We start from the raw sequence: 24623 nt of genomic DNA, 5'->3' as shown, positions 1-24623 counted from the left end.
CTGTAGACGTGGCCTTGGGGCTGCAAAGAAAGCTTTCCAAATGTTAACCAAGCATATATCAAAGCAATGGTATCTGCCAATCTATGGAGAGCTTGAAACAATGGGATCTGAGAGCTGTAAGCTGGTATCATTCACCTCAGTAATGAATTAATGCTGAATTTTAAGATGCAAATTCATTTGTCAATTATACTTATTTCACTGCTTATCCTGGTACCAGGCTTCAGGAACAGACTGCTTCTCATATCACTCCTGAAGCCCAAACCCCATATGTACCCTACTCAGCTGCCTAACCTTTAACTTCTGCAACTGCTTCAATAATAGTTGTGCAATTTTTATACAAAATTCTTTAGAATATTAAAAAAAAATATGCTTTCTAGGGTAGCATAAAATATACTGAGCTGAATATCAAATTGAACAGGATGGAAAACCACAAGGATCCAACTATTCTTTTTCATACTGAACTCAATTAAAAAAAAACCACCCACACAAGTTTTCAGTGTATTTAAGACAACAAAGGGTCTCCAGTCTGTTGTCCTGGTGGCCAGCAGAATCCAGGGTAAGGAAGATAAAATGCAGTTAATTGACTAATCAACAGAATTTCTATCGACTAGTCAATAGCACTTCTGCATTCCTCCTTTGGAATGTATACGAGCCCCAGCGGGAGCTCTTGTACATTTCAAAGGAGGAATGTGGAACTCCTTGAACAGCCCAGGGACAGCGGGAAGTCCCGCTGACTCTGGGCTGCACGCATGTGCGTGCTTTGAAATGCACAAGAGTCCCCAGGGCTTACTGGGTAGTCTGTCGAGTACTCGACTGCTCTACTTGCATTTCCACCTCCCGCCCCTCATCAAGGACCCGGAATGAACCAGCTGCTCTGGGGGCAGCTCAGCTGTGACTACTCTCTGTCCATCCCATGTGCTGGGCTGGCCCTGCACTCCCAGGAATCCCGCTCACACCTGGCAGGCAGGGAAGGGGCCTGGGCTGCCCAGCATTGGGTCAGGAGCCAAGGACTGAAGCCTGGGCAGGTGCTCCCAGGCTGGGCTCGGAGAAATGCAGACTCGCCTCATTGGCTGAGCCGGTGGCGCTTCACGGGTGGGTCTCCCATGGCAAACCAGGCCGATGCCACTGCCAGTGTTGTGCAGAGCCATGATCTAGACAGGCAGTGGCAGAGCCTCCAGCCAGGCTGGGTACTTAGGAAGCCTGGCCGGGCCCTGAGGGCACCTGGGAGGAGGCTCTGGCAGCTGAGCCAGTGTGGTGGGGTGTGCTGCTCAGCTGGAATGACCCCGAAGTACACACTGAGCATTGGCGGCAGCAACCCACTGGTCTCAGGGGCAGGGACCGGAGCTCACCCTTTGCCAGGGTCTCAGGTGGGCGGGTGCTGTGTGGCTCAGCCTGGGCGCACCGCAGCCCGAAGTAGAGCAGGGCAAATGACCAAGTGGGGCTCCCGCGGGTGTGGGCAGCACTCAGGTTGTGGCCCAGTGTCCACTGTCCACCCGCCCTGGCCTTGCGATTACTGGGTGGGGTCTGCCCACCCTGCACAGTACCTGGGTGCCACTCCCAGTCACATCAGCAGCCAAGGGGAGCTGCTCTCCTGAAATGGCTTCAGCAGTTTGCTCTATCGGGTTGGAGGCACGAATAGGCGGATCAAGTGCCCCTTGCTTTCCCAGAACCCAGACAGCCCACCTGGGGATGCCGCAGATCTTTGGCTTCCCCTCCTGGCAGTAGGATGTGCGCAGTGGGCAGCACTTGCTGTGCTCGCCACCCCACAGCCGTCAGAGCCTGGATGGGAGGTAAATGAGATGTGCTGGGAAGCCGCATCCCAAATCAAACCCACCCATGGGCTGCCCCTTGCTGGGCTTGCCCACTGCGTTTCTCTGCCTTTGGAGCTGGCCATGGACCCAGTGCGAGCCGGGGCTCAGGACCGACTCGTACCAGGTCCAGGAACTACACGTGCTGCAGATCTGCAGTTTAAATGTAGTAGGAACCTGGCTTCCAACCCTATTTACTAATCATGTAGTCAACAGAAATTCTATCAACTACACGATTAGCTGATTACTCATTTCTTAACATCCCTAAAAGCAACACTGATTGAGACACCCTAACACTAAACAGCTCTTTGTTGAAATGGGAAGAGGAAAGTAATTTCAATCCCCATTTCCCTCCTTTTCTCCACTTCTCTTACAACAGCTCTGCCAACCTTCTGACCCTTGATATGGCACTGGGCTAGATAAAAACTCCTTCCATCCCTCTCAGTCTTACTCCATAACCCACACTCTTACCAAATCATCAGGAATCTGGACTGGGTTATCTTCCCTGAAGTCACAAAGCCTCACTCTGCTTACATAGCTGTCACGTTGCTGGATCTTGAGGGGAGCAGCCAGATCACTGATGCACCCATAGGTGGGGGTGTTGGCTCCAAAAATGGTATAGGAGGGGGCCATGTGAGGTATTGAATAGAAGCTGATTATCTGCTAATCCTATGTACGCTGTTCTGGTGTTTGTATAATGTCTGTGTGTGCAATTATTAGCATGTACTTGTGTGGACACTGAAGATTTCCCTGCATGTGGTTAAGCATTGGGCAGGGCCGAGCCTGTGGACATGCTAATTACCGAGGCCCTGTGGGACAATGGCTCTCAATAGGCTATGGACACACCCAAAGAATGGGGGCTGTCACCTGAGAGCAGCCAGCAGGAAACACAGAGACTGGCCTCTGACCAGGTGACCTGCTACATACTAGAAGAGGCCAGGAAGGAGGTATAAAGAGGCCATGTGGTCGATGCCATTTTGTCTTCAGCTCAGCACTTCATCCCAGAGGCAGCATTGCAGGGATTGAAGGGCCCAAAAGACCTGTGGACCCATCCTGATCTTAGGATGCGCAATAAGAACTTTTAAACCAGCAGCTGCAACATCTCTGTTGGAGCTTGCACCGAGAACTGGGAGATTCGGTGCATGTAACGTACTGTACTTTAATAACCTTACTCTCATGCTTTTCTTTCTTGTGTTAATAAACCTTTAGTTGTTAGATGCTAAAGGATTGGCCCAGCATGATTTGTGGGTAAGGTCCAAAGGATAAATTGGCCAGAGATCTGTGGCTGGTTTCCTGGAACCGGACAGAACTTGTTCGGGGTAGGTGGGATTGGGTGCTAGGACCCCCCACCTGTGTATGAGGTCTGGGGCCATCTGGGGCACGGTTATTGCTGGGGTGTGGGAGGGGTTTTGCTCGTGAGGCTTCAGGCAGGCTGCTGAAGCACTCTGTGGGACTAGTTTGTGGCCTGTGTGGAGAGGTCACCAGTCGGGGGGCTGTAAGGAGCCCCGGATTCGAGCAATTCACCCTGAGCGGACGCCCTCAGCTGTGCCCAGACACGGCCCAGACCGTCACAATAGCTCGGAACAGTGCAGCTCTAGGATCCATAACACCTTCCTGCTTCTACCCCAGTTCTAATGTGCATTGTCCTGGCCTGAAGAGGAGGGCTGGAACCAGTTCAGATGGCCTAACTGAACCTACCTCCTAGTGACCAGAAGCCATTCCTCTTCCTGGCACAGCGCTTCCTAGCGGTCCCACTATAACTCTTATGAGTTGGCTAATTCTAAAATGTTCTATGCTTTAAAGACCAGCTAGTGCCCTACTTAAAAGGGGTCTGGGATGTTTCAGTAGACTATCCCTTCTCGCCCCCCACCACAAGGAATAGCATGAGTCACTTACTGCCTGGGTAGTGGAAACGACTGTGGTGCTCACTGGCACTTGTCGTACCGCAGTGGCTCCTGTTCCTATGGTTATGGGAGCTCCAGCTGCTCCGGAGGCCACAGCCACTGCTTTGGACACCGCAGCACTCACAGTGGGTAAAGATACCGCTGAGGTATGAACTGTGCCAGGCACGCTCACTGCAGAGGAAGAGGGCACTTGCTTTGCATGAGTGGCTACAGTAATCGTCTGCCCTGCTTTTGGTGGCATAACCCCTAGTCCTTGAACAATTCTTATGGTGGCAGCAGGCTTAGCCTCAGTGGATGCCATTGTGGTAATGGCTTTGCCCTTCTGGTCTGCCATAGTCATTCCCAGAGCGGGCATCAGTCTGAAAGCTGAGCCGGTCGACTCCGCAGTCTTTGGCTCAGGTGTCACTTTAACCACTGGGGTCCCAGTGGGGCTCGGAGAAGCAGAAGTGGCTGTGCTAGTCTTGGCTGGGGAATCAGCAGACTGGACAGGATTGGATGTCACATGCAACGTTGCAGAGATGCCTTTCCCAGTAGCGCTGCTTCCCGTGGCAGCTGCAAAGAGGTCCTGAGTCAATTTGACAGTGGTGACTTGGGACTTGGCGAGGGTGGCCATCATGTCTGGGGTGATGCGCAGCACAGTCTGTCCTTTGGCATCCGTGGTGATGGAGGAGGGAGGCAGGCGCAGCACATCCTTGCCTTGGATCCGGAAGTTAGTAGTTGTGAGCGGGATGCCACTTCCAGGCTGTGTCTTCATGCCAAGTTGCCCTGTAATAGCCACCTGAAAGGCCAAAGAGACACAAATATGTTAGTCAATCAGCAAATGGCCCAAGACGTAGCTACACACAATCAAAACTTTCCAACAGGCTGATGTTCAGCAGATGGCACTCTTCTTTCCTCTTCCCCATCAGAATGGAACCAATTCCCTAACAGGGTGCTAAAGAGCACCTTGCAGATGGAAATAGTGTCACTACTCAGTAGGTGGCACCTCTTTCCTCCCCTCTCACATCAGAGATTGAGAGCTAATAGATACCAGCTTTCAATCAAGCTGAGGGGAGGGGAAGGGAATATCTATGGCTCCTGGGCTGGTTATCAAAGGAGTCAGAAGTTTTTAAACTAAGAGATGGGGGAAAGCTGATTGGTGGGAGGGAGCACATGGACTTCTCTTAGAGGAGAGTCCATTGGTGGAGATTCTCTAGGTTTTAGTCAGAAAGAGAGGAGGGGGAAGATGATAAAGTATGGGCCAGATCAGACAAACAATCACATATAAAAGAATCTAATACATCAGGGAAGAGAAGACAAATAAACAGAATCATAGAACTGGAAGAGACCTCAGAAGGTCATCAAGTCCAGCCCCCTGCTCTAGGCAGGACCAATCCCAACTAAATCAACCCTGCCAGGGCTCTCTCAAGCCGAGACTTAAACAATTTTTTGCCACAAATGCTAGAAGTCTAACTAATAAGATGGGTGAACTAGAGTACCTCGTATTAAAGGAGGAGATTGACATAATAGGCATCACAGAAACCTGGTGGAAGGAGGACAATCAGTGGGACACAATCATACCAGGATATAAAATATATCAGAAGGACAGAACAGGTCATGTGGGTGGCGGAGTGGCACTATATGTGAAAGAATGTAGAATCAAATGAAGTAAAAATCTTAAATGAATCAAAATGTTCCATAAAATCACTATGATAGCAATTCCATGCTCTAATAAGACTTTATCAGTAGGGCTATATTATCGACCACCTGACCAGGACAGTGACAGTGACGTTGAAATGCTAAGGGTGATTAGAGAGACTTTTTTATTTTGACAGCCAATAATAATAGGGGATTTCAATTATCCTCATATTGACTGGGTACATGTCAGATGCAGAGATAAAATTTCTCAATGTCTTTAGTGACTGCTTCTTGGAATAGTAATAGAAATGTAGCCGTGTTAGTCTGGTGTAGCTGAAGTAAAATGCAGGACTATGTAGCACTTTAAAGACTAACAAGATGGTTTATTAGATGATGAGCTTTCGTGGGCCAGACCCACTTCCTCAGATCAAATAGTGGAAGAAAATAGTCACAACCATATATACCAAAGGATACAATTAAAAAAAATGAACACATATGAAAAGGACAAATCACATTTCAGAACAGAAGAGGGATGCGGGGGGGGGGGGGGGGGGGGGGAAGGAAGGTAAGTATCTGTGAGTTAATGAATTTTAAAATTCGACACTCTCCGGGGGGGCAGATTGAACAAAGACCCCAACTATCTTACCCATTACCAGGATAGCTTCCCCAATTATCACCTCTAATACCATTAGCTCACAGACATCTAACTTTCCCCACCTCTAATTTCATTAACTCACAGATACTTACCTTCCTTTCCCTCCCCCCCCCCCCCCCGCATCCCTCTTCTGTTCTGAAATGTGATTTGTCCTTTTCATATGTGTTCATTTTTTTTAATTGTATCCTTTGGTATATATGGTTATTGCTTCTTGGAGAAGCTGGTACAGGAACCCACAAGGGGAGAGGCAATTCTCGATTTAGTACTGAGTGGAGCACAGGATCTGGTCCAGGAAGTAACTATTACAGGACCGCTTGGAAATAGTGACCATAATATAACAACATTTAACATTCCTGTGGTGGGAAGAACACTTCAGCAGTCCAACACTCTGGTATGTAATTTAAAAAGGGGGAATTACGCAAAAATGAGGAGCTTAGTTAAACAGAAATTAAAAGGTACAGTGACTAGAGTAAAATCCCTGCAAGCTGCATGGAAACTTTTCAAAGACACCATAACAGAGGCCCAACTTAAATGTATACCCCAAATTTAAAAATATAGTAAAAGACCTAAAAAAGAGCCACCGTGGCTAACCAACCATGTAAAAGAAGCAGTGAGAGATAAAAAAGGCATCTTTTAAAAAGTGGAAGTTCAATCCTTGTGAGGTAAATGGAAAAGAACATAAACACTGCCAAATTAAGTGTAAAAATGTAATAAGAAAAGCCAAAAAAGATTTTGAGGAACAGTTAGCCAAAAACTCAAAAAGTAATAACAAAACATTTTTAAAGTACATTAAAAGCAGGAAGCTAGCTAAAAAACCAACGGAGCCCCAGGATGATCGAGATATAAAAGGAGCAATCAAGAACAATAAAGTCATTGTGGAGAGACTCAATGATTTCTTTGCTTCAGTCTTCACGGCTGAAGATGTTAGGGAGATTCCCAAACCTGAACATTCCTTTGTGCATACTGAATCTGAGGAACTGTCCCGGACTGAAGTATCAGTAGAGGTGGTTTTGGAACAAATTGAAAAAAACTGAACAGTAGCAAATCACTATGACCGGATGGCATTCACCCAAGGGTTCTGAAAGAACTCAAATGTGAAATTGCAGAACTATTAACAGTGGTTTGTAAGCTATCCTTTAAATCAGCTTCAGTACCCAAGGACTGGAAGACAGCTTAACATAATGCCAATATTTAAAAAGGGCTCTAGAGGCGACCCTGGCAATTACAGACCGGTAAATCTAACATCAGTACCGGGCAAATTAGCTGAAACAATAGTAAAGAATAAAATTGTCAGACATGCAGAAGAACATAATTTGTTGGGCAAAAGTCAACATGGTTTCTGTAAAGGAAATCATGTCTTACTAATCTATTAGAGTTCTTTGAAGGAGTTAAACAAGCGGACAAGGGGTATCTAGTAGATATAGTGTACTTAGATTTCCAGAAAGCCTTTGACAAGGTCCCTCACTAAAGGCTCTTGTGTAAATTAGGTTGTCATGGGATAAGAGGGAAGAGCCTTTAATGGATTGAGAACTGGTTAAAAGACAGGAAACAAAGGACAGGAGTAAATGGTAAATTTTCAGAATGGAGAGGTGTAACTAGTGGTGTTCCCCAAGGGCCAGTCTTAGGACCAATCCTATTCAACTTATTCATAAATGATCTAGAGGAAGGGGTAAAGCAGTGAGGTGGCAAAGTTTGCGGATGATACTAAAGTATTCAAGATAGTCAAGACCAAAGCAGACTGTGAACAACTTCTAAAAGATCTCACCAAACTGAGTGATTGGGCAACAAAATGGCAAAAGAAATTTAATGTGGATAAGTGTAAAGTAATGCACATCGGGAAAAATAACCCCAGCTATACGTACAGTATGATGGGGGCTAATTTGGCTACAACTAATCAGGAAAGAGATCTTGGAGTTATCGTGGATAGTTCTCTGAAAACTTCCACGCAGTGTGCAGCGGCGGTCAAAAAAGCAAATAGGATGCTAGGAATTATTAAAAAAGGGATGGAAAGGAAGACGAAGAATATCTTACTGCCCCTTTATAAAACTATGGTATGCCCACATCTTGAATACTGTGTACAGATGTGGTCTCCTCACCTCAAAAAAGATATTTTGGCATTAGAAAAGGTTCAGAGAAGGGCAACTAAAATTATTAGGGATTTGTAACGGGTCTCATGAGGAGATGGTAAAGAGACTGGGACTTTTCAGTTTAGAAAAGAGGAGACTGATGGGGGATATGATAGAAGTATATAAAATCATGATCTGTGTGGAGAGGGTGAATAAAGAAAAGTTATTTACTTGTTCCCATAATAGAAGAACTAGAGGACACCAAATGAAATTAATGGGGAGCAGGTTTAAAACTAATAAAAGAAAGTTCTTCTTCACACAGTGCACAGTCAACCTGTGGAACACCTTGCCAGAGGAGGCTGTGAAAGCTAGGACTATAACAGAGTTTAAAAAAAAAAGCTAGATAAATTCATGGAGGTTGGGTCCATAAAAGGCTATTAGCCAGGGGGTAAGGAATGGTGACCCTGGCCTCTGTTTTTCAAAGGCTGGAGAGGGATGGAAGGAGGCAAATCGCTTGATCTTTGTCTTCGGTGCTGGGGCACTTGGCATTGGCCGCTGTCAGCAGACAGGATACTGGGCTAGATGGACCTTTGGTCTGACCCAGTATGGCCATTTTTATTTTCTCATGTCCATTTGGGGTCTGTATGTTGCATACACACAAACACCCCACATCTACACTTGCAGTGAGACCAAGCACACACCCTGGAATTTGAAAAAATGGCCCAAATACAGCAGTCTGAATTTGCCTGGGCAACAAAACCTAGTAGTAAGAAACTTGATGTCATTTTCTACTAGACCTTGCACATCTGGATGCCTAAGCCCTCTATTAAGCTGTAAGAAACAGAAGAGTAACAGTCCACCTCCCCATTTGCTCCTCTCACCTGCTTGATGATGTTCTGGCCAGCTACGTTCTGAACAACAGTGGTGGAAGAGGAGGAGACTGGTGCAGAACTGCCTGGAGAGCTAGCTGCTGGCTTTGTAGTGGGGCTGGGTGCTGCAGAGAGTGCCGTCACAGCGATACCTGCCTGTCCTGTTGAAGATGCTCCCGGTCGTTGCAATGGCACTGGGCTTGTTTGGGCTTTCACTGGTACCGTCATTACAGTCTAATGTAAAAAGCAAAGGCAAAAAATACATAGTGTGCCCTTATCTTCACACTGTCTAAGACGCCTGGGACTCTTCTCCCTGCTCTGTCCTATGTGTCTCCACTTGCTACATCTCTCCTTGAAACTCTTCTTTAAGAAGGCTGGAAACACAGCAAAGGTGTGCACTGCCAGGTTTATTGGGCCAAAATGCTGTACCCACAACAACAGTTTTGCCTCGTTTAAATAAGCTGACAGTCTCCATTTCTAAAGCCTGTGTCATCTCTTGCCTTTATCACTTAGCAGTAATTTGTATTGCAGTAGGAGCCCCAGCCAGGAGTCAGGACCCTGTTGTGCTCAATGCTGCACAAGCAGAACAAGGTGACAGTCTCCAAAGATCATAGACAACTCTCATCATTGTAACCATCACTTCCTCTTCTGCCACTCAGCACATGCGCCATATTTAATCTGAATCCTTTCACAGGCTCCTGCCACTCACCTACTAATCTCCAGGGTCTTACATTTTAACTCCACATCCCTACACAATCTTGTCGGTCCTGCTTTTCTCTTCTCTTCCATCTACTCCCCTCCATCATTCTGATTCTCAGATGTGTTCTCTTTGTACTGTGCTGCCTCTTAACCCTGAAATAGTCTCCTCTAATCTCCACTAAATACCTCTTAAATCCCTCCTTAAAACCCACTTTTTCCAGGAATCTCTCTCATCTCAGTGTTGTATCCTTCCCTGAACTGTTGCTCTGTTCTTCCCTTCTTTTGTCTTGTCTGTCTTCAGCCATGTTTCTGGCCTTTTATCTCTGTAAACTACCTCACATCTGATTGCTTGTTAGCAGCTGGTGAGTGATTTGTATAGATCACCTCCAGAGCACTATGGGACTCATCAGGGTGAACAGTACTTGAATTGTCTCACCATGGTTATTCTCACCTGAGATGGTACTTTTGTTTGCGTGGACATAGCTGGAGCACGGATCTGAGGCACTGACACAGGTTGCTGCTGCTGAGTTACCGCTGCGGCTTGCTGAGTCACAGATGGAAGGCTGGACTGCGCAGTGACCACTCGGACCTGTGGGAGGCCTGAGGAAGCGGAAGTATGGCTTACCACCCTGGTTAGAGATGGCTGTGGCCCAGCCTGTGTCTGCGCACTCTGAGCTGTGGAGAGCAGCGTCCCAAGCTGAGGCATGGGAGGAGATGACACCAAGAGAACACTGTGGGGAAATGGAAAGTCAGTAGGTTAATGAAGCTGTAAGAGAAGACAACAGTAAGCAACAATTGGGCTTGTTCTCTGCTATCACAGGAACACACAGGAGTGCAGGGGAAGCATTACCTTTGGCTTGGTTTAGCTGGCTCTGGCCCAACACTTTGAATAGTCTTGCTAACCACAGAGACGGGAGGAGGTGAAATGGGTGTTGCTGGCAATACTGGTGTGGTGGGTGTCACTGGAGTCACAGGGGTGGGTGGCATGCTGGAGTCACTGAGGCTCAGCTGGCTTGGCTCTGAAGTGCTACTGGGGAACACTTTCACTGAACTCTCTTTGCTACCAGATTTCTGCAACAAGAGCACAACTGGGATGATGGTCCGTATGGAAACAAGCATAGTAGTTCACTGTGCAGGGCGAGACCTTAATAAATGGAGGCACTCTTTTTTGTGCAGATATAAATGAACCTTAAAACATCTTCCATAAAGCAGGACCTTGAGGTTACAAACTAATGATTCTCCTCCCCTCCCAATGTGGTACAAGGTGTCAGCAACTGCTTTTCAGGGTGACTGCATTTCAGTAGTAGGGGATAGATGCAGATTTCTTAGTCTCTTATTTCCACGTTAGACATACCTAGCAAACTAGCCAGCTGGCAATGGTAACTGGAAATAATTTTGCTCAAAATTATTTAGTGCTAATCCAAAATGCTGGAGGGACAGCCTTGGAGAACCAAATCCTCTATTTATCCATAGCTAACCTACACATGGACAGTGGCAGGAGAAATGTCGCATGCACTGGCCAGCCAATGAGCTTTATGAAAGGATGAATAGCTCTATTCCACTAGCCTCCCTACTGAGCCCACCACTACTGAGAACCATTAGTGCCAACTGTGGTGGAGAGTTTTGCGAGTGGGCAATTGTCCACTAAGAACTGGACTGAGTCTCTCAGATTCATTCTATATGTTTGAATGTAACTGAAACAGACAGTAATAATCTGCAGTTCTATGGGCATGGACTCAAATGTGAACCAGTACCATCAAGCTGAAAAGCTCAGTGTTCCATTCCCAAAGCCATCCTATTCCTTGAATTCTCTGTGCCACCCACTTGCACAAGGCAACTTACTATCTTGGCTGGAGGTTTTGGCTTCTGCTGGAGGGCTTTCTTTGCCTTAGCTGCAGCAGCTTGAGCTTGGTGAATCCGTTCTGCAAAGAGACACAATTGGGGGATAGTCCCCAAATAAAAGAAGAACTGAGGTTGCAGAGCTGAATGGCCCTTCATCTGCTTCAGAACTGTCTTGTGATGCATCAAAAGTTGTCAATTACCAATGAACAATAATTGCGTCAGATGGAAAGACTTGAAAAAGTTTGGCCAAGACAATGAAACTCCATGTGAAAGAAACGTGCACGCAAAGACAACTGCATATGCACCCACTGCAGCTGCATGTACACTTGTATACATGTCTTGCACATGGATCATCACTTTTCAGGAAAAACATTCAAGGCTTTCAACCTGATTTATTATTCTGTTGATCAGCACTCAACAGTGAATGGTCAGGTGTCAAGATGACCAGAAAGCGACTAGAAAGGAAGTGAAACTGACTACATTTATGACATTATCCAAGATGAACAAATTAACCTTTCATGCGGTTTAAATCATTTTTTTTTAATTTTCACATAATGTTGAGAGGTTTCACAGACTCAGAGGCCAGAAAGGATCATTGTGATGGACTAGAGGTTGGATTAGACAAACTGCCCTAAAATAATGCCTAGAGCAGTGTTTCTTCAACTGTGTCCGTGGCACACTGGTGTGCGGCGAGGCAGTCGGAGGTGTGCCACAGAGAACAGAGTTGAAAATGGCAGCCCTTAAAGGGGCAGGTGACCTTTTTTTCTTAATTTCCCCCCAGCCCTTTCCTTCCCCCCACAACAACTTCTCCCAACCTCCCCCCCTTTTTTTGCGCAACAAAAAAAATACTGTTTGATGTTCCTCGGTCTTAAAAAGTTTAAGAAACACTGGCCTAGAGCATATCTTCAAGAAAAACATGGATCTGCATTTAAAGCTTGCCAGGGGTGGAGAATCCACCATGACCTTGGGTAAAATGGCAGGCGACCACGGCTGCTTACCAGGGAAATGCTTGGAGAACTTAAAAACAAAAAGGAAGCTTACAAGAAGTGGAAACTGGGATGATTAGGGAGGAGTATAAATATATTGCTCGAGAATGCAGGGAAGCAATCAGGAAGGCGGAAGTGCAATTGGAATTACAGCTAGCAAGGGATGTGAAGGATAACAAGAAAGGTTTCTACAGGCATGTTAGCAATAAGAGGGTGATCAGGGAGGGTGTTACTGCATAAGGGAGGTAACCTAGTGACAGATGATGTGAGTAAAGTAGAAATACTCAATGCTTTTTTGGTCTTCCCAGACACTAGGCAACGCAGTACAGGAAGGAGATGGGCAGCCCTCAGTAGAGAAAGAACAAGTTAAGAGCTAGAAAAGCTAGACATGCCTGACCAACCTGATTAGCTTCTAAGATGAAGTAACTGGCTCTGTGGACATGGGGAAGTCGGTGAAGGTGCTATACCTTGACTTTAGCAAATATTTTGATACCATCACAAACAGTATTCTTGCCAGCAAGTTAAGGAAGTGTGGATTAGATAAATGGACTATAAGGTGGACAGAAAACTGGCTAGATTGTCAGGCCCAATGGGTAGTGATCAACGGCTCGATGCTGGTTGGTGGTCGGTTTCAAGCAGAGTGCCCCAAGGATCGGTTCTAGGGCCAGTTTTGTTCAACATTTTTATTAATGACCTGGATGAGGGGATGGATTGCACCCTCAGCAAGTTCGCGGATGACACTAAGTTAGGGGGAGAGGTACATACTTTGGAAGATAGGGATAGGGTCCAGATTGACCTAGACAAATTGGAGGATTGGGCCAAAAGAAGTCTGATGAGGTTCAACAAGGACAAGTGCAGAGTCCTGCACTTGGGACGGAAGAATCCCAAGCATTGTTACGGACTGGGGACCGACTGCTAAGCAGCAGTTCAGCAGAAAAGGACTTGGGGATTACAGTGGATGAGAAACTGGATATGAGTCAACAGTGTGCCCTTGTAGCCAAGAAGGCTAGTGGCATATTAGGGTGCATTGGGAGGAGCATTGCCAGCAGATCCAGAGAAGTTATTATTCCCCTTGATTCAGCTCTGGTGAGACCACATATGGAGTACTGCATCCAGTTCTGGGCCCCCACTATAGTAAGGATTGGGACGCACTGGAAAGGGCCCAGCGGAGGGCAACCAAAATGATTAGGGGACTGGAGCACAGGACCTATGAGGAGAGACTGAGGGATTTGGATCTATTTAGTCTCCAGAAGAGAAAAGTGAGGGAGGATTTGATAGCAGCCTACAATTTCCTGAAGGGACGTTCTAAAGAGGATGGAGATAGGCTGTTCTCAGTAGTGACGGATGGCAGAAGGAGCAGTTGTCTCAAGTGGGGGAGGTCTTGGTTGGATATTAGGAAAAACTATTTTCCTAGGAGAGTGGTGAACTACTGGAATCTGTTATCTAGGAAGGTGTTAGAATCTCCAGCCTTAGAGGTTTTTAAGTCCCAGCTTGACAAAGCCCTGGCTGGGTTGATTTAGTTGGGATTGGTCCTGCTTTGGGCAGGGGTTGGACTCAATGACCTCCTGAGGTCTCTTCCAGCCCTAGGATTCTATGAAATGGTCCAATTGTTTCACTGTTAAAAAACTGTGCCCCATTTCCAGTCTGAACTTGGAAGCTGAAGCTAGACAGCCACTGGATTGTGTTTTGCCTTTTTTTGGTTAGGCTGAAGAACCCATTATTAAATATTTATTCCACATTTAGATATATACAGACTGTAAATAAGTCACCCCATAACCAAAAGTTTCAGAGGGGCAGCCGTGTTAGTCTGTACGAGTACAGGCAGTCCCCGACTTATGCGGATGCGACTTATGTCGGATCCGCACTTACGAACGGGGCTTTTCTCGCCCCGGAGCTCACGGGCGGCGGGTCGCCACCCGTGTCCTCCGGGGCGAGAAAAGCTTCTCCCGGTCTCCCTGGTCTGCTGGGGGGGTCCAGCGGCTTTGCTGGACCCCCCCAGCAAACCAGGGGGCCAGGAGCAAAGCCTTGGAGCATGCCCGCAGCGGGACAGCCCGGGCGCGCTTGGGCTGTCCCGCTGCGGGCGTGCTCCGCGTCTTTGCTCCCCGTCTCCCTGGTCTGACCAGCAGACCAGGGAGATGGGGAGCAAAGCCTCGGAGCACGCCAGCAGTGGGACAGCCACAGCACGCCTGGACTGTCCCGCTGCCTGCGTGCTCTGCGGCTTTGCTCCAGGTCTCCCAGGTCAGCAGACCAGGGAAACGGAGCAAAGCCATGGAGGACATGGGCGGTCCCGCCACCCCCGTCTCCCTGGTCTGCTGGGGGGAGGGGGGGTGCAGCTAGTGCCCCCCCCAGCAGACCAGGCTTTTCTTGCCTACCCCTGGGGTAGAGCAGCTGGGGGCTGCCGGGTTGGTCCTGCAGCTGCTCTGCCCCAGGCGTCCCCAAGTCAGCCGCTGCTGAAACTGACCAGCGGCTGACTACAGGAAGCCCAAGGCAGAGTTGCTCTGCCCCGGGCTTCCTGGAATCAGCCGCTGATCAGTTTCAGCAGCAGCTGACTTGGGGATGCCTGGGTTTCTTAAGTTGAATCTGTATGTAAGTCAGAACTGGCATCCAGATTCAGCCGCGGTTGAAAGTGATTAGTTTCAGCAGCGGCTGACGCCAGTTCCGACTTACATACAGATTCAACTTAAGAACAAACCTACAGTCCCTATCTTGTACGTAACCCGGGGAATGCCTGTATGTCTAGACAGTGGGGCTCCCCCACTGTCTTTTAAATGTGCCTGTTATTTCGAAATACTTTTTAAAATAATGGGGGCATGCGCTGTTTCAAAATAATGGGGGAACTCTCGTTCTACAAGGTTTAACAAATGTGTTGAAATAGTGCATTATTTCAAAGTTTGGTGCTGTGCAGATGTGCCAAATTTTAAAATAAGCTACTTCAAAGTACAATTGAAATAAGATACGCAATTTGCGTAGCACAAATTGCATATCTTATTTTGAGTTTAGAGTGTAAATGCACCCTAACTGAAAAAAAACCCCAAACAAATAGTCATGTAGCACCTTAGAGACTAACAAAAAATGTAGATGGTATCATGAGCTTTCGTGGTTGTGCCTGCAAAAGTTCATGACACCATCTACATTTTTTTGTTAGTGTCTAAAGTGCTGCAGGACTATTTGTTGTTTTTTAAAGTTTTTTCACCCCATAACCGTCGCTTTGTAGATAAAAACCGTCACTATAGATAAAATTCAAGGAGCTAAACTGATATCAGCCATATTTTCTAACCCTTTAATCATTCTCAGGGCTCTCCTTTGAACCCTCTTCAAACTATCACCTCATTTCTTGCATCGTGGGCACCCATACTGGCCACAGGATTCCAGCAGTGTCCACACCTGTGACCAATATAGAGGTAAACATCACCTCTCTCTTCCTACTTCGGATTTTCCTGTTTACATATCCCAGAATCCCATTAGTTCTTCTAGTCAGGGCATCACACTGGGAGCTCACGTTCAGCTGACTATCCACCATGGTTCCTAAATCTTTTTCAGTGCTACTGCTGCCCCATAGCTGTATCAACAGGCCAGGACACTTAACCTAACACCAACCCTTTCAAATCTTTATCTGGAGACTTTAAACAGAGTCCAATCCAGCTGCTACCCAGCTCTCTACAATAAGCACCTACCAAACTCCTCTTCGCTCCTGTCCCGGTGTAGATATATCCACAATTTGCGTCCAATATCGTATTTCACACAGGGATCTTTTTCATAGTGTAGCCGGTCCAAAGCACCGCTCACAACTGTATTAACCTGGAAAACAGAACACACGGTAAACTTAATGTGTCTACACTTTGCCCAACCAACCAATAGCTCAGTTCAGCAATGGCCAAGAATTTCAAGGCTCGACCTATTTGGCATAAAAATGGAAACAACGATTAGCGAATCTCATTTGAGCAAGGAGGTTCAGGCCTTCAGAGAATACAAACTTCAGCCCTGAAACATGCTGAAACTTCAGTCCCTGTGGGCCACAGTTCTGTAGCCAAGAGCAGTATTAACCCTGGGGGCCACATTTGGCCTGCTAGCTGTATTTTGGCCATGTCAAGCTCACTGCTGTAGTAGCCCAGTGAAATGGAATACAGCTCCCATTTCCAACTCCATGAGCCAGATGTTTCTTGCCCTTATTGTGTTAGTCACCAAATACTGCCTATCCTCATCAGTGGATTTTTAGGAGGGAATGGTGGTTTCCAAGGCTTAAAAATGGCAACCATCCCAATCTAGCATATTGTCATCCAACTTACTTGGGCACTGGTGACATCGGGAGCCAGGAACTGGGAATCTTTAAGCAGCTCACAGATTTCAGCACGAGTTCCTTCTCCATTAGGAAGGCGGGCTGCAGCATCGCGAACTGGTAACAGGAAAATAAGACTTAGTCAGACCTGCGCTATAAATCTAGGCAGCTGTCTTCAAGCCTTTCAGTTTATATATTTGGTTTCCTCACCTCACCCACATGGGATCTTTATTTGACTGAGGGGGGTTTCCCAGAGATACCTTCCCAGAACCCACAATACTGATACTGTCACTGTCACAGATGGCAAAGGGCAGCTCCAGTATAACATGCAGTGTCTTCAACCACTGCAGGCCTGTGTTCGAGATGGACTAACTCAAGGATGCAAGTTCTGGCTCTGTCATTCAACTTCAGCTCCCAAATTTTCCAATACGGGGGGCTACCCAGGCAACTGGGTCAGCTTAGGGCTGTTCCTAATCTATAGGTACTGTTCTATAAGGGTTTAAGCAAAACACTTGCAGAATTAGCATTTGCTCCTGCTTAAAACGTCTCTAAAATCCATACATATTGTTTCAACAGAAGCCTGCAACTGATAAAGATCAATTTCAAACTCTGGTTACAGGGAAGGAGCAACTATGAGTCATAGCTTTCTCTGCCTCTGCTGTGGACGGCCTTTAGGCCTTCTGCCAGAAAATTTAACACTCCACTTTATGAAGAGGCAGTATCATAACACATTCATGCATGAATCACATCCCCACAGCTCCTAGAAGGCACTTTCAAAAATTAAGGGCTGATCGGTAACAGACCCATATCCCTTTCTTAATTGGATGTAAAAGTGCTGAACAGAAACACTGTCAAAAATGTTATCTATGGGAGTATAAAACAAGAATGAACTTGGATTCTACTCCTCTCCCTGTTCCACACCACATCTCCCCTCGACTACTGCAGCCTCCCTTCCATCTTGCCTGAGTCCAGCATGTGCAAAATGTTGACACCCAACTTCTCATACACTACTGCTGTATGAGCATGTTATTCCACATTGCCCAACAACTCCCCTGGGTTTTATTATATCAGGATCCAGTCCAAAGTTACCTCTCCCCATTTCCAAACCATCCATGGTTTGCTCCAACCAGCCTCAAAGACCTCATCTCTCTCCTTCTCTGCTCCCCATTTCCTCTACGGCTCTCGGCTGCACAGTCTTCTCTCCTGCTATCTGGAACAGCCTCCATGAATCTCTCTAGCTCCTTCTCAGCTCATTTCAAACATGTTTTTTCCTTGCCAATGTCACCTACTTCTCTTCTCCTCCTCCGACGATTTAGCTGTATAAAGCCTCACGTGAGGCAATTTTTATGGAAGATTAAAAAAAAAAAGCTGTATTGTATACAACACTGCCACTTTACCAAGAGACAAGATGGTGACATATGCAGGCCTGTCAGATCGCAGAAGAGAATGCTCCCGGGCTTTATTCAGTGAGGTCTCCTTGTCAAACACCCCCTTCACAGGACCAACCACTGACTCAAAGCCATGCATGCGGAAGGTGAAGGCCTTGTGGGGCTGGCTGTAACGGTAGCGCTCCTGCATGTGGGGAGATGGATGTTTAGCAGAAGGTATGTGATGAAGGAAAAGGTCTTAGCACATTTTATGATTAGCCATGTATACAGAAATGCATATACACACTGTAAGGTGAGTGAAATGACTTTCATTCTTCATGCTTTCAAGCAGGAGGCTATTACAATCCAGTCAAGAAGGAATCTCTCAGGGTTCAATATCATGCACTATGAAGTGCATTGGGGGCTTTAAGCTTCTGCCTGAAACATATACGATACTAGGTGCCTTTGGGTCATAATTTAATAACATCTCTTCTACAAAGCACTATTTCTGATTAAAAACAAAGTGTGCTGTACTTGAACTATTTGACCTAATAACCAGTTAGACTCAAGGGAGGGAGGAATGTGAAGTGTGGCAGAAATTAAGGGACTATCACAAGTATTAAATGATTCAGACATGAAAAGTGAATTCCATCAGCTTATTTTCTGTTTGTGAATAAAGGGAGGCAGCACAGGTGACAGAAACTGTTATATCTTGGTTATATCTAGATCCTCACACAAATATATACATCACCAATCCTTCACAACTGAAGTGACAAAGTAAAGGACATAGTCCACCCCTTTCATGCACATCACACTGTTGAACAAACACTGAATAGGAGGAAAGAGGTGAAGAGAAATTCTCCTAAGGTATTGGCCCTTAATGGACCACCAGCCTGTAAGATACATTGAAACCAACATCTTCTACAAATGTCTGCTATGTAGAGACTTCCCAGCATGCACCTGCATGCTCCATTGCCTTCAACTGGATGGAAGAGACCTGCTCAAGAATACTGATTAGGTCACCATCTGACCTGTATGTAAGCATTAGTATTAATGACTCAAATAGATTCTCTCCTTTATCTTAAGGGGGGTGGGGAGGGGAGAAGCACTGAGGTATTTAGAACTGAAAGTGCTGGGGTCTGTTCTCAATGCAACATGGTTCCACCAGAAGCTGTGAAGCCTGTGTGAAGGCAGTACAGTTATATTACAATCACTTCTGTTTTCACTGTCAGTGGTATACAGCAGATACTTGACTCCTGTTCTAAATTATCCTACTTGTCAGCTGACTTGGAGGCAGATCTATGTTGAAACAAGAGTGGATTCTCCCTCACCTGCTCCTGGAAAACACGTTTCTCCTCCCCAGTGCTAGGACGGACCACGTAGTCAGTCCTTCTGAAACAAAGATTAGTGTCAGTCCTCAGTGACTAGAGTCAAATTACAGGTTGAAAGGGTATCAGGCTGTGTGTGACGAGTTCTGCCTATCTACCAATGTGCCTCACACAAGAAGAGGAATTACTCACTTTTGGCAGTAACTGATGTTCTTCAAGATAAGTATCTCTGGGGGTGCTCTACAGGAGATGTCGGTGCATCCCAGCACCACAGACCAGATTCTTCATAACAGTGCATGGGGGCTGTAGAGGTGTGCAGGTGCCATGGGGCCACTCTCCCCACTCAGTTCCTTCTCTATCTGGAACCTAGCCTGATAGAGAAAATGGGTCCGAAGCAGAGGAGAGAACAGTAGGGGTAGTGGAGCACTCCCAGGGTTGCTCATCTTGAAGAACGTCAGTTACTGCCAAAGGCGAGTAACCTCCTCTTCAAGACACATCCCAGAAGGTGCTCCAAAGGAGGTGACTGCAAAGCAACATGCCCTATTGAGATAGGGACTTTGGATCAGGCAGGTAAGCTGCTGTCAGGAGCACCTTTCGCTACCTTTGTGGAGTGAAGAGGGCCAGCGGATAGTGTGTAATGTTTAGCAAATGTTTGGTCTGGTGTCCATGTAGCAGAAGCACATATGTCTTTTAATAGGACCTTGCACAGGTAAGCAACTGACGTGGCTACAGTCTTGGAAGAATAGGCACAAATTGAGTAGGTGGGGGTGATTTAGGTGATAGCAAATTTTGACGCAGTCTGAGATCCAGTGGGACAGTCTTTGGAATGACATCTGGTGTCCCTTGCTGCGTTCTGTGATGCAGATGAAGAGTTTAGAGGATGCCCTGAAGGGCTTTGTTCTATGGAGGTAGAAGGAAAGTACCCTACGTACATCGAGGGTATGCATTTGGGTTGCAAAAGTATTGGAAGGGCTCAACAAATACAATCTACACGCCTGTGGCGAGTAGATTTCAGCCGCACGTCCCGTTTATCCGTGGCATGCGCATGTGCAATGCAGCTCTTGCGCATGCGCAATACGGGGCTGGCGAGCGGTTTTCGCCACCGTTTGTCAAGCCCTGGGTATTGGTATGAGGTTTGGGGAAGAATACAGGTAAGTGGACAGTTTGATCGACGCGGAACGTGGTGTGTACCTTGGGTAGAAATTTGGGATGGGTCTGTAGGGAGACCTTATCCTTAAAGAAGATAGCATATGGCAGATTGGCCATTAAGGCAGCCATCTCTCCTATTCAATGGGCTGATGTTATCACTACAAGGAATGCTGTTTTTAGAGCTAGGTGAAGAAGGGAGCATGTGGCCATAGGTTCAAATGGAGGTTTAGTGAGTGTTTTAAGCACCAAGTGTATGTCCCATGGTGTCTGTGGGGTAGCTATGTCAGGTTATAATGCTTGTAGGCCTTTTAGGAAGCGTTTGATGTGTGAAGATCATGGTATCATCAATCCTTGTATGGAATGTTGTGATGGTTGCTAAGTGTACCTTACTTGAGCTGATGGAGAGATGGGATTGTTTAAGGTACAGTAAGTAGTCCAATATTGCAAATAGTGGGGCTGTCTCCAGAGTTATGTTGCAGGGAGTAACCTAGTGAATGAAACAGGACCATTGGTTCCTATATGTCTTGTGTGTTGAAGGGGCTCTGCTGTGGAGGAGCACATTTTGTATCAGGGCTAAGCATTGTAGCTTTATCTCTGAGAATCACCCAAGTACCAAGCTTTCAGGTGCAGTGTTAGAAACTGTAGGTGCAGAACTTGGGTCCCAAGTGGAACAGGATCCTAGGGTTCCATGGGAGCATGATTGGGCAACATAGGGTCGTTCTCTTCAGGAAGGGAAGTCACAGTTGCCAAGGCCAGCAAGGGGCTATGAGGATGACCCTTTGCCTTGTCCCTCAATATTTTGACAACTGTTCTGCTGAGGAGGGGAATTGGAGGGAATGCAAACAGTAGGTGATGATTCCACTTGAAGATCTCAGTAAGTCTTTTCCCATTCCCACCCTGGAACAAGAGGGGACTGAATAATCTATCTGCCACTTGTGGTCCCGTGATAGGACTCTGCTTAGCGCATCAGCAGTGGTGTTTTGGACATCAAGGAGATAGCATGGGTCAGGCATCAGTTCCACAGGGCGACAGCATAAGGCATGGGACTGTACCCCACCTTGTCTGTTTATATAAAAATATGCAGGCAGTGTTGTTCGTATAGATTCTGACATGTCTTCTGAAAATGTGAGATAGGAAGTGTTGACATGCAAGACGTAAGGCTCTGAGCTCAAGGACATTGATGTGTAGGGTCCTCTTTTGGGGTCCATAGGCATTGGGTCATGGAATCTTTCAGGTGTGCTCCCCAGCCCATAAGGGAGGCATCCATGGTGATGACCACAGTGGGTTCTGGAGTTTGGAAAAGTTCTTTGCATGAGTTTTCTGTCCTGGCCACCGTAACACTTCACTTTTTACTGCGTGGGGAATGGACGGGTTTTGGTTAGAGGGTGTAGCTTGATCAGAGCCATCCCTGAAGGCATCTCATGAAAATACACATGCTCAGGACCACAGGATTGCAGGTTGCCATGTGGCCTAAAAGTTGGAGACAGTCGTGAGCTGTGACACATGGCATTAGGCGCAGAGCTCAGACTAGCTTGCAAATTTTTAAGAATTTGTCATGAAGTAGGGAAGCTATGGCCAAAGCGGAGTCAAGCTGTGCTCTAATGAACTGTATGGATTGGCTCATAAAATCATAGAACACAAGAACTGGAAGGGACCTTGAGAGGTAATCGAGTCCAGTCCTCTGCTCTCATGGTAGGATCCAGTACTGTCTAGAGACCATTCCTGCTAGATGTCTATCTAACCTGCTCTTAAATATCTCCAGAGATGGAGATTCCACAACTCCCTAGGCAACTTATTCCAGTGTTTCACCACCCTGATAGTTAATAAGTTTTTCCTAATGTCCAACCTAAACCTCCCTTGCTGCAATTTAAGCCAATTTCTTTTTGTCCTATCCTCAGAGATCAAGGAAAACAATTTCTCTCTCTCTCCTCGTGACACCCTTTTAGATACCTGAAAACCCCTCAATCTTCTCCTTTCCAAAAAAAAAAAGCCCAATTCTTTAAGTCTTCCTTCATAGGTCATGTTCTTTAGACCTTTAATCAATCTTGTTGCTCTTCTCTGGCCCTTCTCCACATCTTTCTTGAAATGTAGTGCCCAGAACTGGACACAATATTCCAACTGAGGCCTAATCAGCACAGAGGAGAGCGGAAGAATGACTTCTCGTGTCTTGCTCACAACACACCCCAGAATGTATCCCAGAATCACAGTTGCTCTTTTTGCCACAACATCACACTGACGACTCATATTTAAGCTTGTAGTCCACCATGACCCCTAGATCCCTTTCTCATAGACTTTAAGGTCAGAAGGGACCATTATGATCATCTAGTCTGACCCCCTGCACAGTGCAGACCACAGAATCTCACCCACCCCTCTTAGAATAATCCTCTCACCTATGTCTCAGATATTGAAGCCTTCAAATACTTTGAAGGCCCCAAGATGCAGAGAATCCTCCAGCTGTGATCTGTGCCCCATGCTACAGAGGAAGGCAAAAAACCTCCAGGGTCTCTGCCAATCTACCCTGGAGGAAAATTCCTTCTCGATCCCAAATATGGCGATCAGCTAAACCCTGAGCATGTGGGCAAGACTCACCAGCCAGACACCCAGAAAGTTCTCTATAGTAACTCCTATCATCCCTCCATTGACCTATTACCCACTGATAATGAATGGTCAATTAGTTACCAAGATCATGTTCTCAAACCATCCCCTTATCATAGAACTGGAAGAGACATCAGAAGGTCATCAAGTCCAGCCCCCTGCTCTAGGCAGGACCAATCCCATCTAAATCAACCCGGCCAGGGCTTTGTCAAGCCGGGACTTAAACACCTCTAGGGATGGAGACTTCACTACTTCCCTAGGTAACCCGTTCCAGTGCTTCACTACCCTCCTAGTGAAATAGTTTTTCCTAATATCCAACCTGGACGTCTCCCACCACAACTTGAGACCATTGCTCCTTGTTCTGCCATCTGTCACTACTGAGAACAGCCTCTCTCCATCCTCTTTGGAACCTCCCTTCAGGAAGTTGAAGGCTGCTATCATATCCCCCCTCACTCTTCGCTTCTCCAGACTAAACAGACCCAACAGACCAAACAGAACAAACTCCCTCAGCCTCTCCTCATAAGTCGGATGGCTCAAATTTGCTTATTAGGCTGGGGCAGCTGGTCGGTGGTGCTGCCATGATTACGTCTATGTTGCTGCCTCCCGTGACTGCGTTGTTGGTGTGGTGGATGATCCTGCCTTTGGGTGTGGGGCGGGTACCTTGGTATCTATATTGCCTCCTCATTACAGGAGTATGAATGCCAAGGGAGCAGAGCGTTGCTCAAGAGTCTGTCATGGAGTGGAGGACCTCATTAGTTTTGGACGAGAAGGATTTCTCACCCTCAAATGGCAGATCCTCGACAGTTGGTTGGATTTTACAAGGAATGCTGAGAAATTGAACCAGGAAGCTCCTGTCATCACAACTGCAGTTGCTGTTGCTCTGGCGGCTGTATCTGTAGTATCAAGATCAGCTTGCAGAGCTGTTCATATCACAGCACATGACCTTCTGCAATAACCGCTCTGAATTGTTGTTTTGCCTTGGGTATGTCATCAATAAAGCTATGACATTTTGTATAGTTGTTGAAATCATATTTACTGAGGAGTGCAGTATAAATTGGCCACTCTGAGCTGTAGCATGGATGATGCGTTAACTTTCCTGACAAACATGTTGAGTCTTTTGCTGTCTTTTGTTGGGGCGGAATGGGATTATTGTTGCTTGTTCCTTTGATAGGCAAAGTCCACCACCAATGAGATTGGTGAAGGGGGTGTGAATAGGAATTCTGATCCCTTTGGGGGAATGTATTTTCTATCTGCCTTTTTACAAGTTGGGGAATAGTGACAGAGTTTTGGCAGGTTTCATGACAGCTGAATTGTTAGGCAAGGCGATCTTGGTCGATGGCAAGGCCTGAAGAATACTGGTAAAGCTCCTGCACCTCCTCCGTGGAGATGTTAAGATTGGCTGCTACTCTTTTTAAAAGATCCTGAAAGGAAGTGAAGTCATCTGCCACTGTTAGGAAGATGA

The 24623-nt window shown here is 46.5% G+C and overlaps 1 protein-coding gene across 7 annotated transcripts in view; it reads right to left on the bottom strand.

The window, feature by feature from the left end:
• LOC102451734 (nuclear factor related to kappa-B-binding protein) overlaps positions 1-24623 on the bottom strand; it is a 57670-nt gene that overhangs the window by 15316 nt on the left and 17731 nt on the right. For 6 of the 7 annotated variants that reach the window (XM_075916523.1, XM_075916522.1, XM_075916519.1 and 3 more), the window contains 9 exons: positions 19421-19481; positions 18120-18294; positions 16733-16839; positions 16121-16244; positions 11461-11540; positions 10469-10689; positions 10070-10349; positions 8932-9153; positions 3705-4490 (listed from right to left, as the gene is read on the bottom strand). In XM_075916523.1, the coding sequence (XP_075772638.1) occupies positions 3705-4490; positions 8932-9153; positions 10070-10349; positions 10469-10689; positions 11461-11540; positions 16121-16244; positions 16733-16839; positions 18120-18294; positions 19421-19481 (2056 nt within the window). The remainder of the gene's footprint in view (positions 1-3704; positions 4491-8931; positions 9154-10069; positions 10350-10468; positions 10690-11460; positions 11541-16120; positions 16245-16732; positions 16840-18119; positions 18295-19420; positions 19482-24623) is intronic. The other variant, XM_075916524.1, reaches the window with a different exon arrangement.

The sequence above is a fragment of the Pelodiscus sinensis genome, unplaced genomic scaffold (genome assembly GCF_049634645.1).
Source record: "Pelodiscus sinensis isolate JC-2024 unplaced genomic scaffold, ASM4963464v1 ctg35, whole genome shotgun sequence".
Classification (NCBI taxonomy): Eukaryota; Metazoa; Chordata; order Testudines; family Trionychidae; genus Pelodiscus; species Pelodiscus sinensis.
This window is presented reverse-complemented; position numbering and strand designations above follow the sequence as displayed.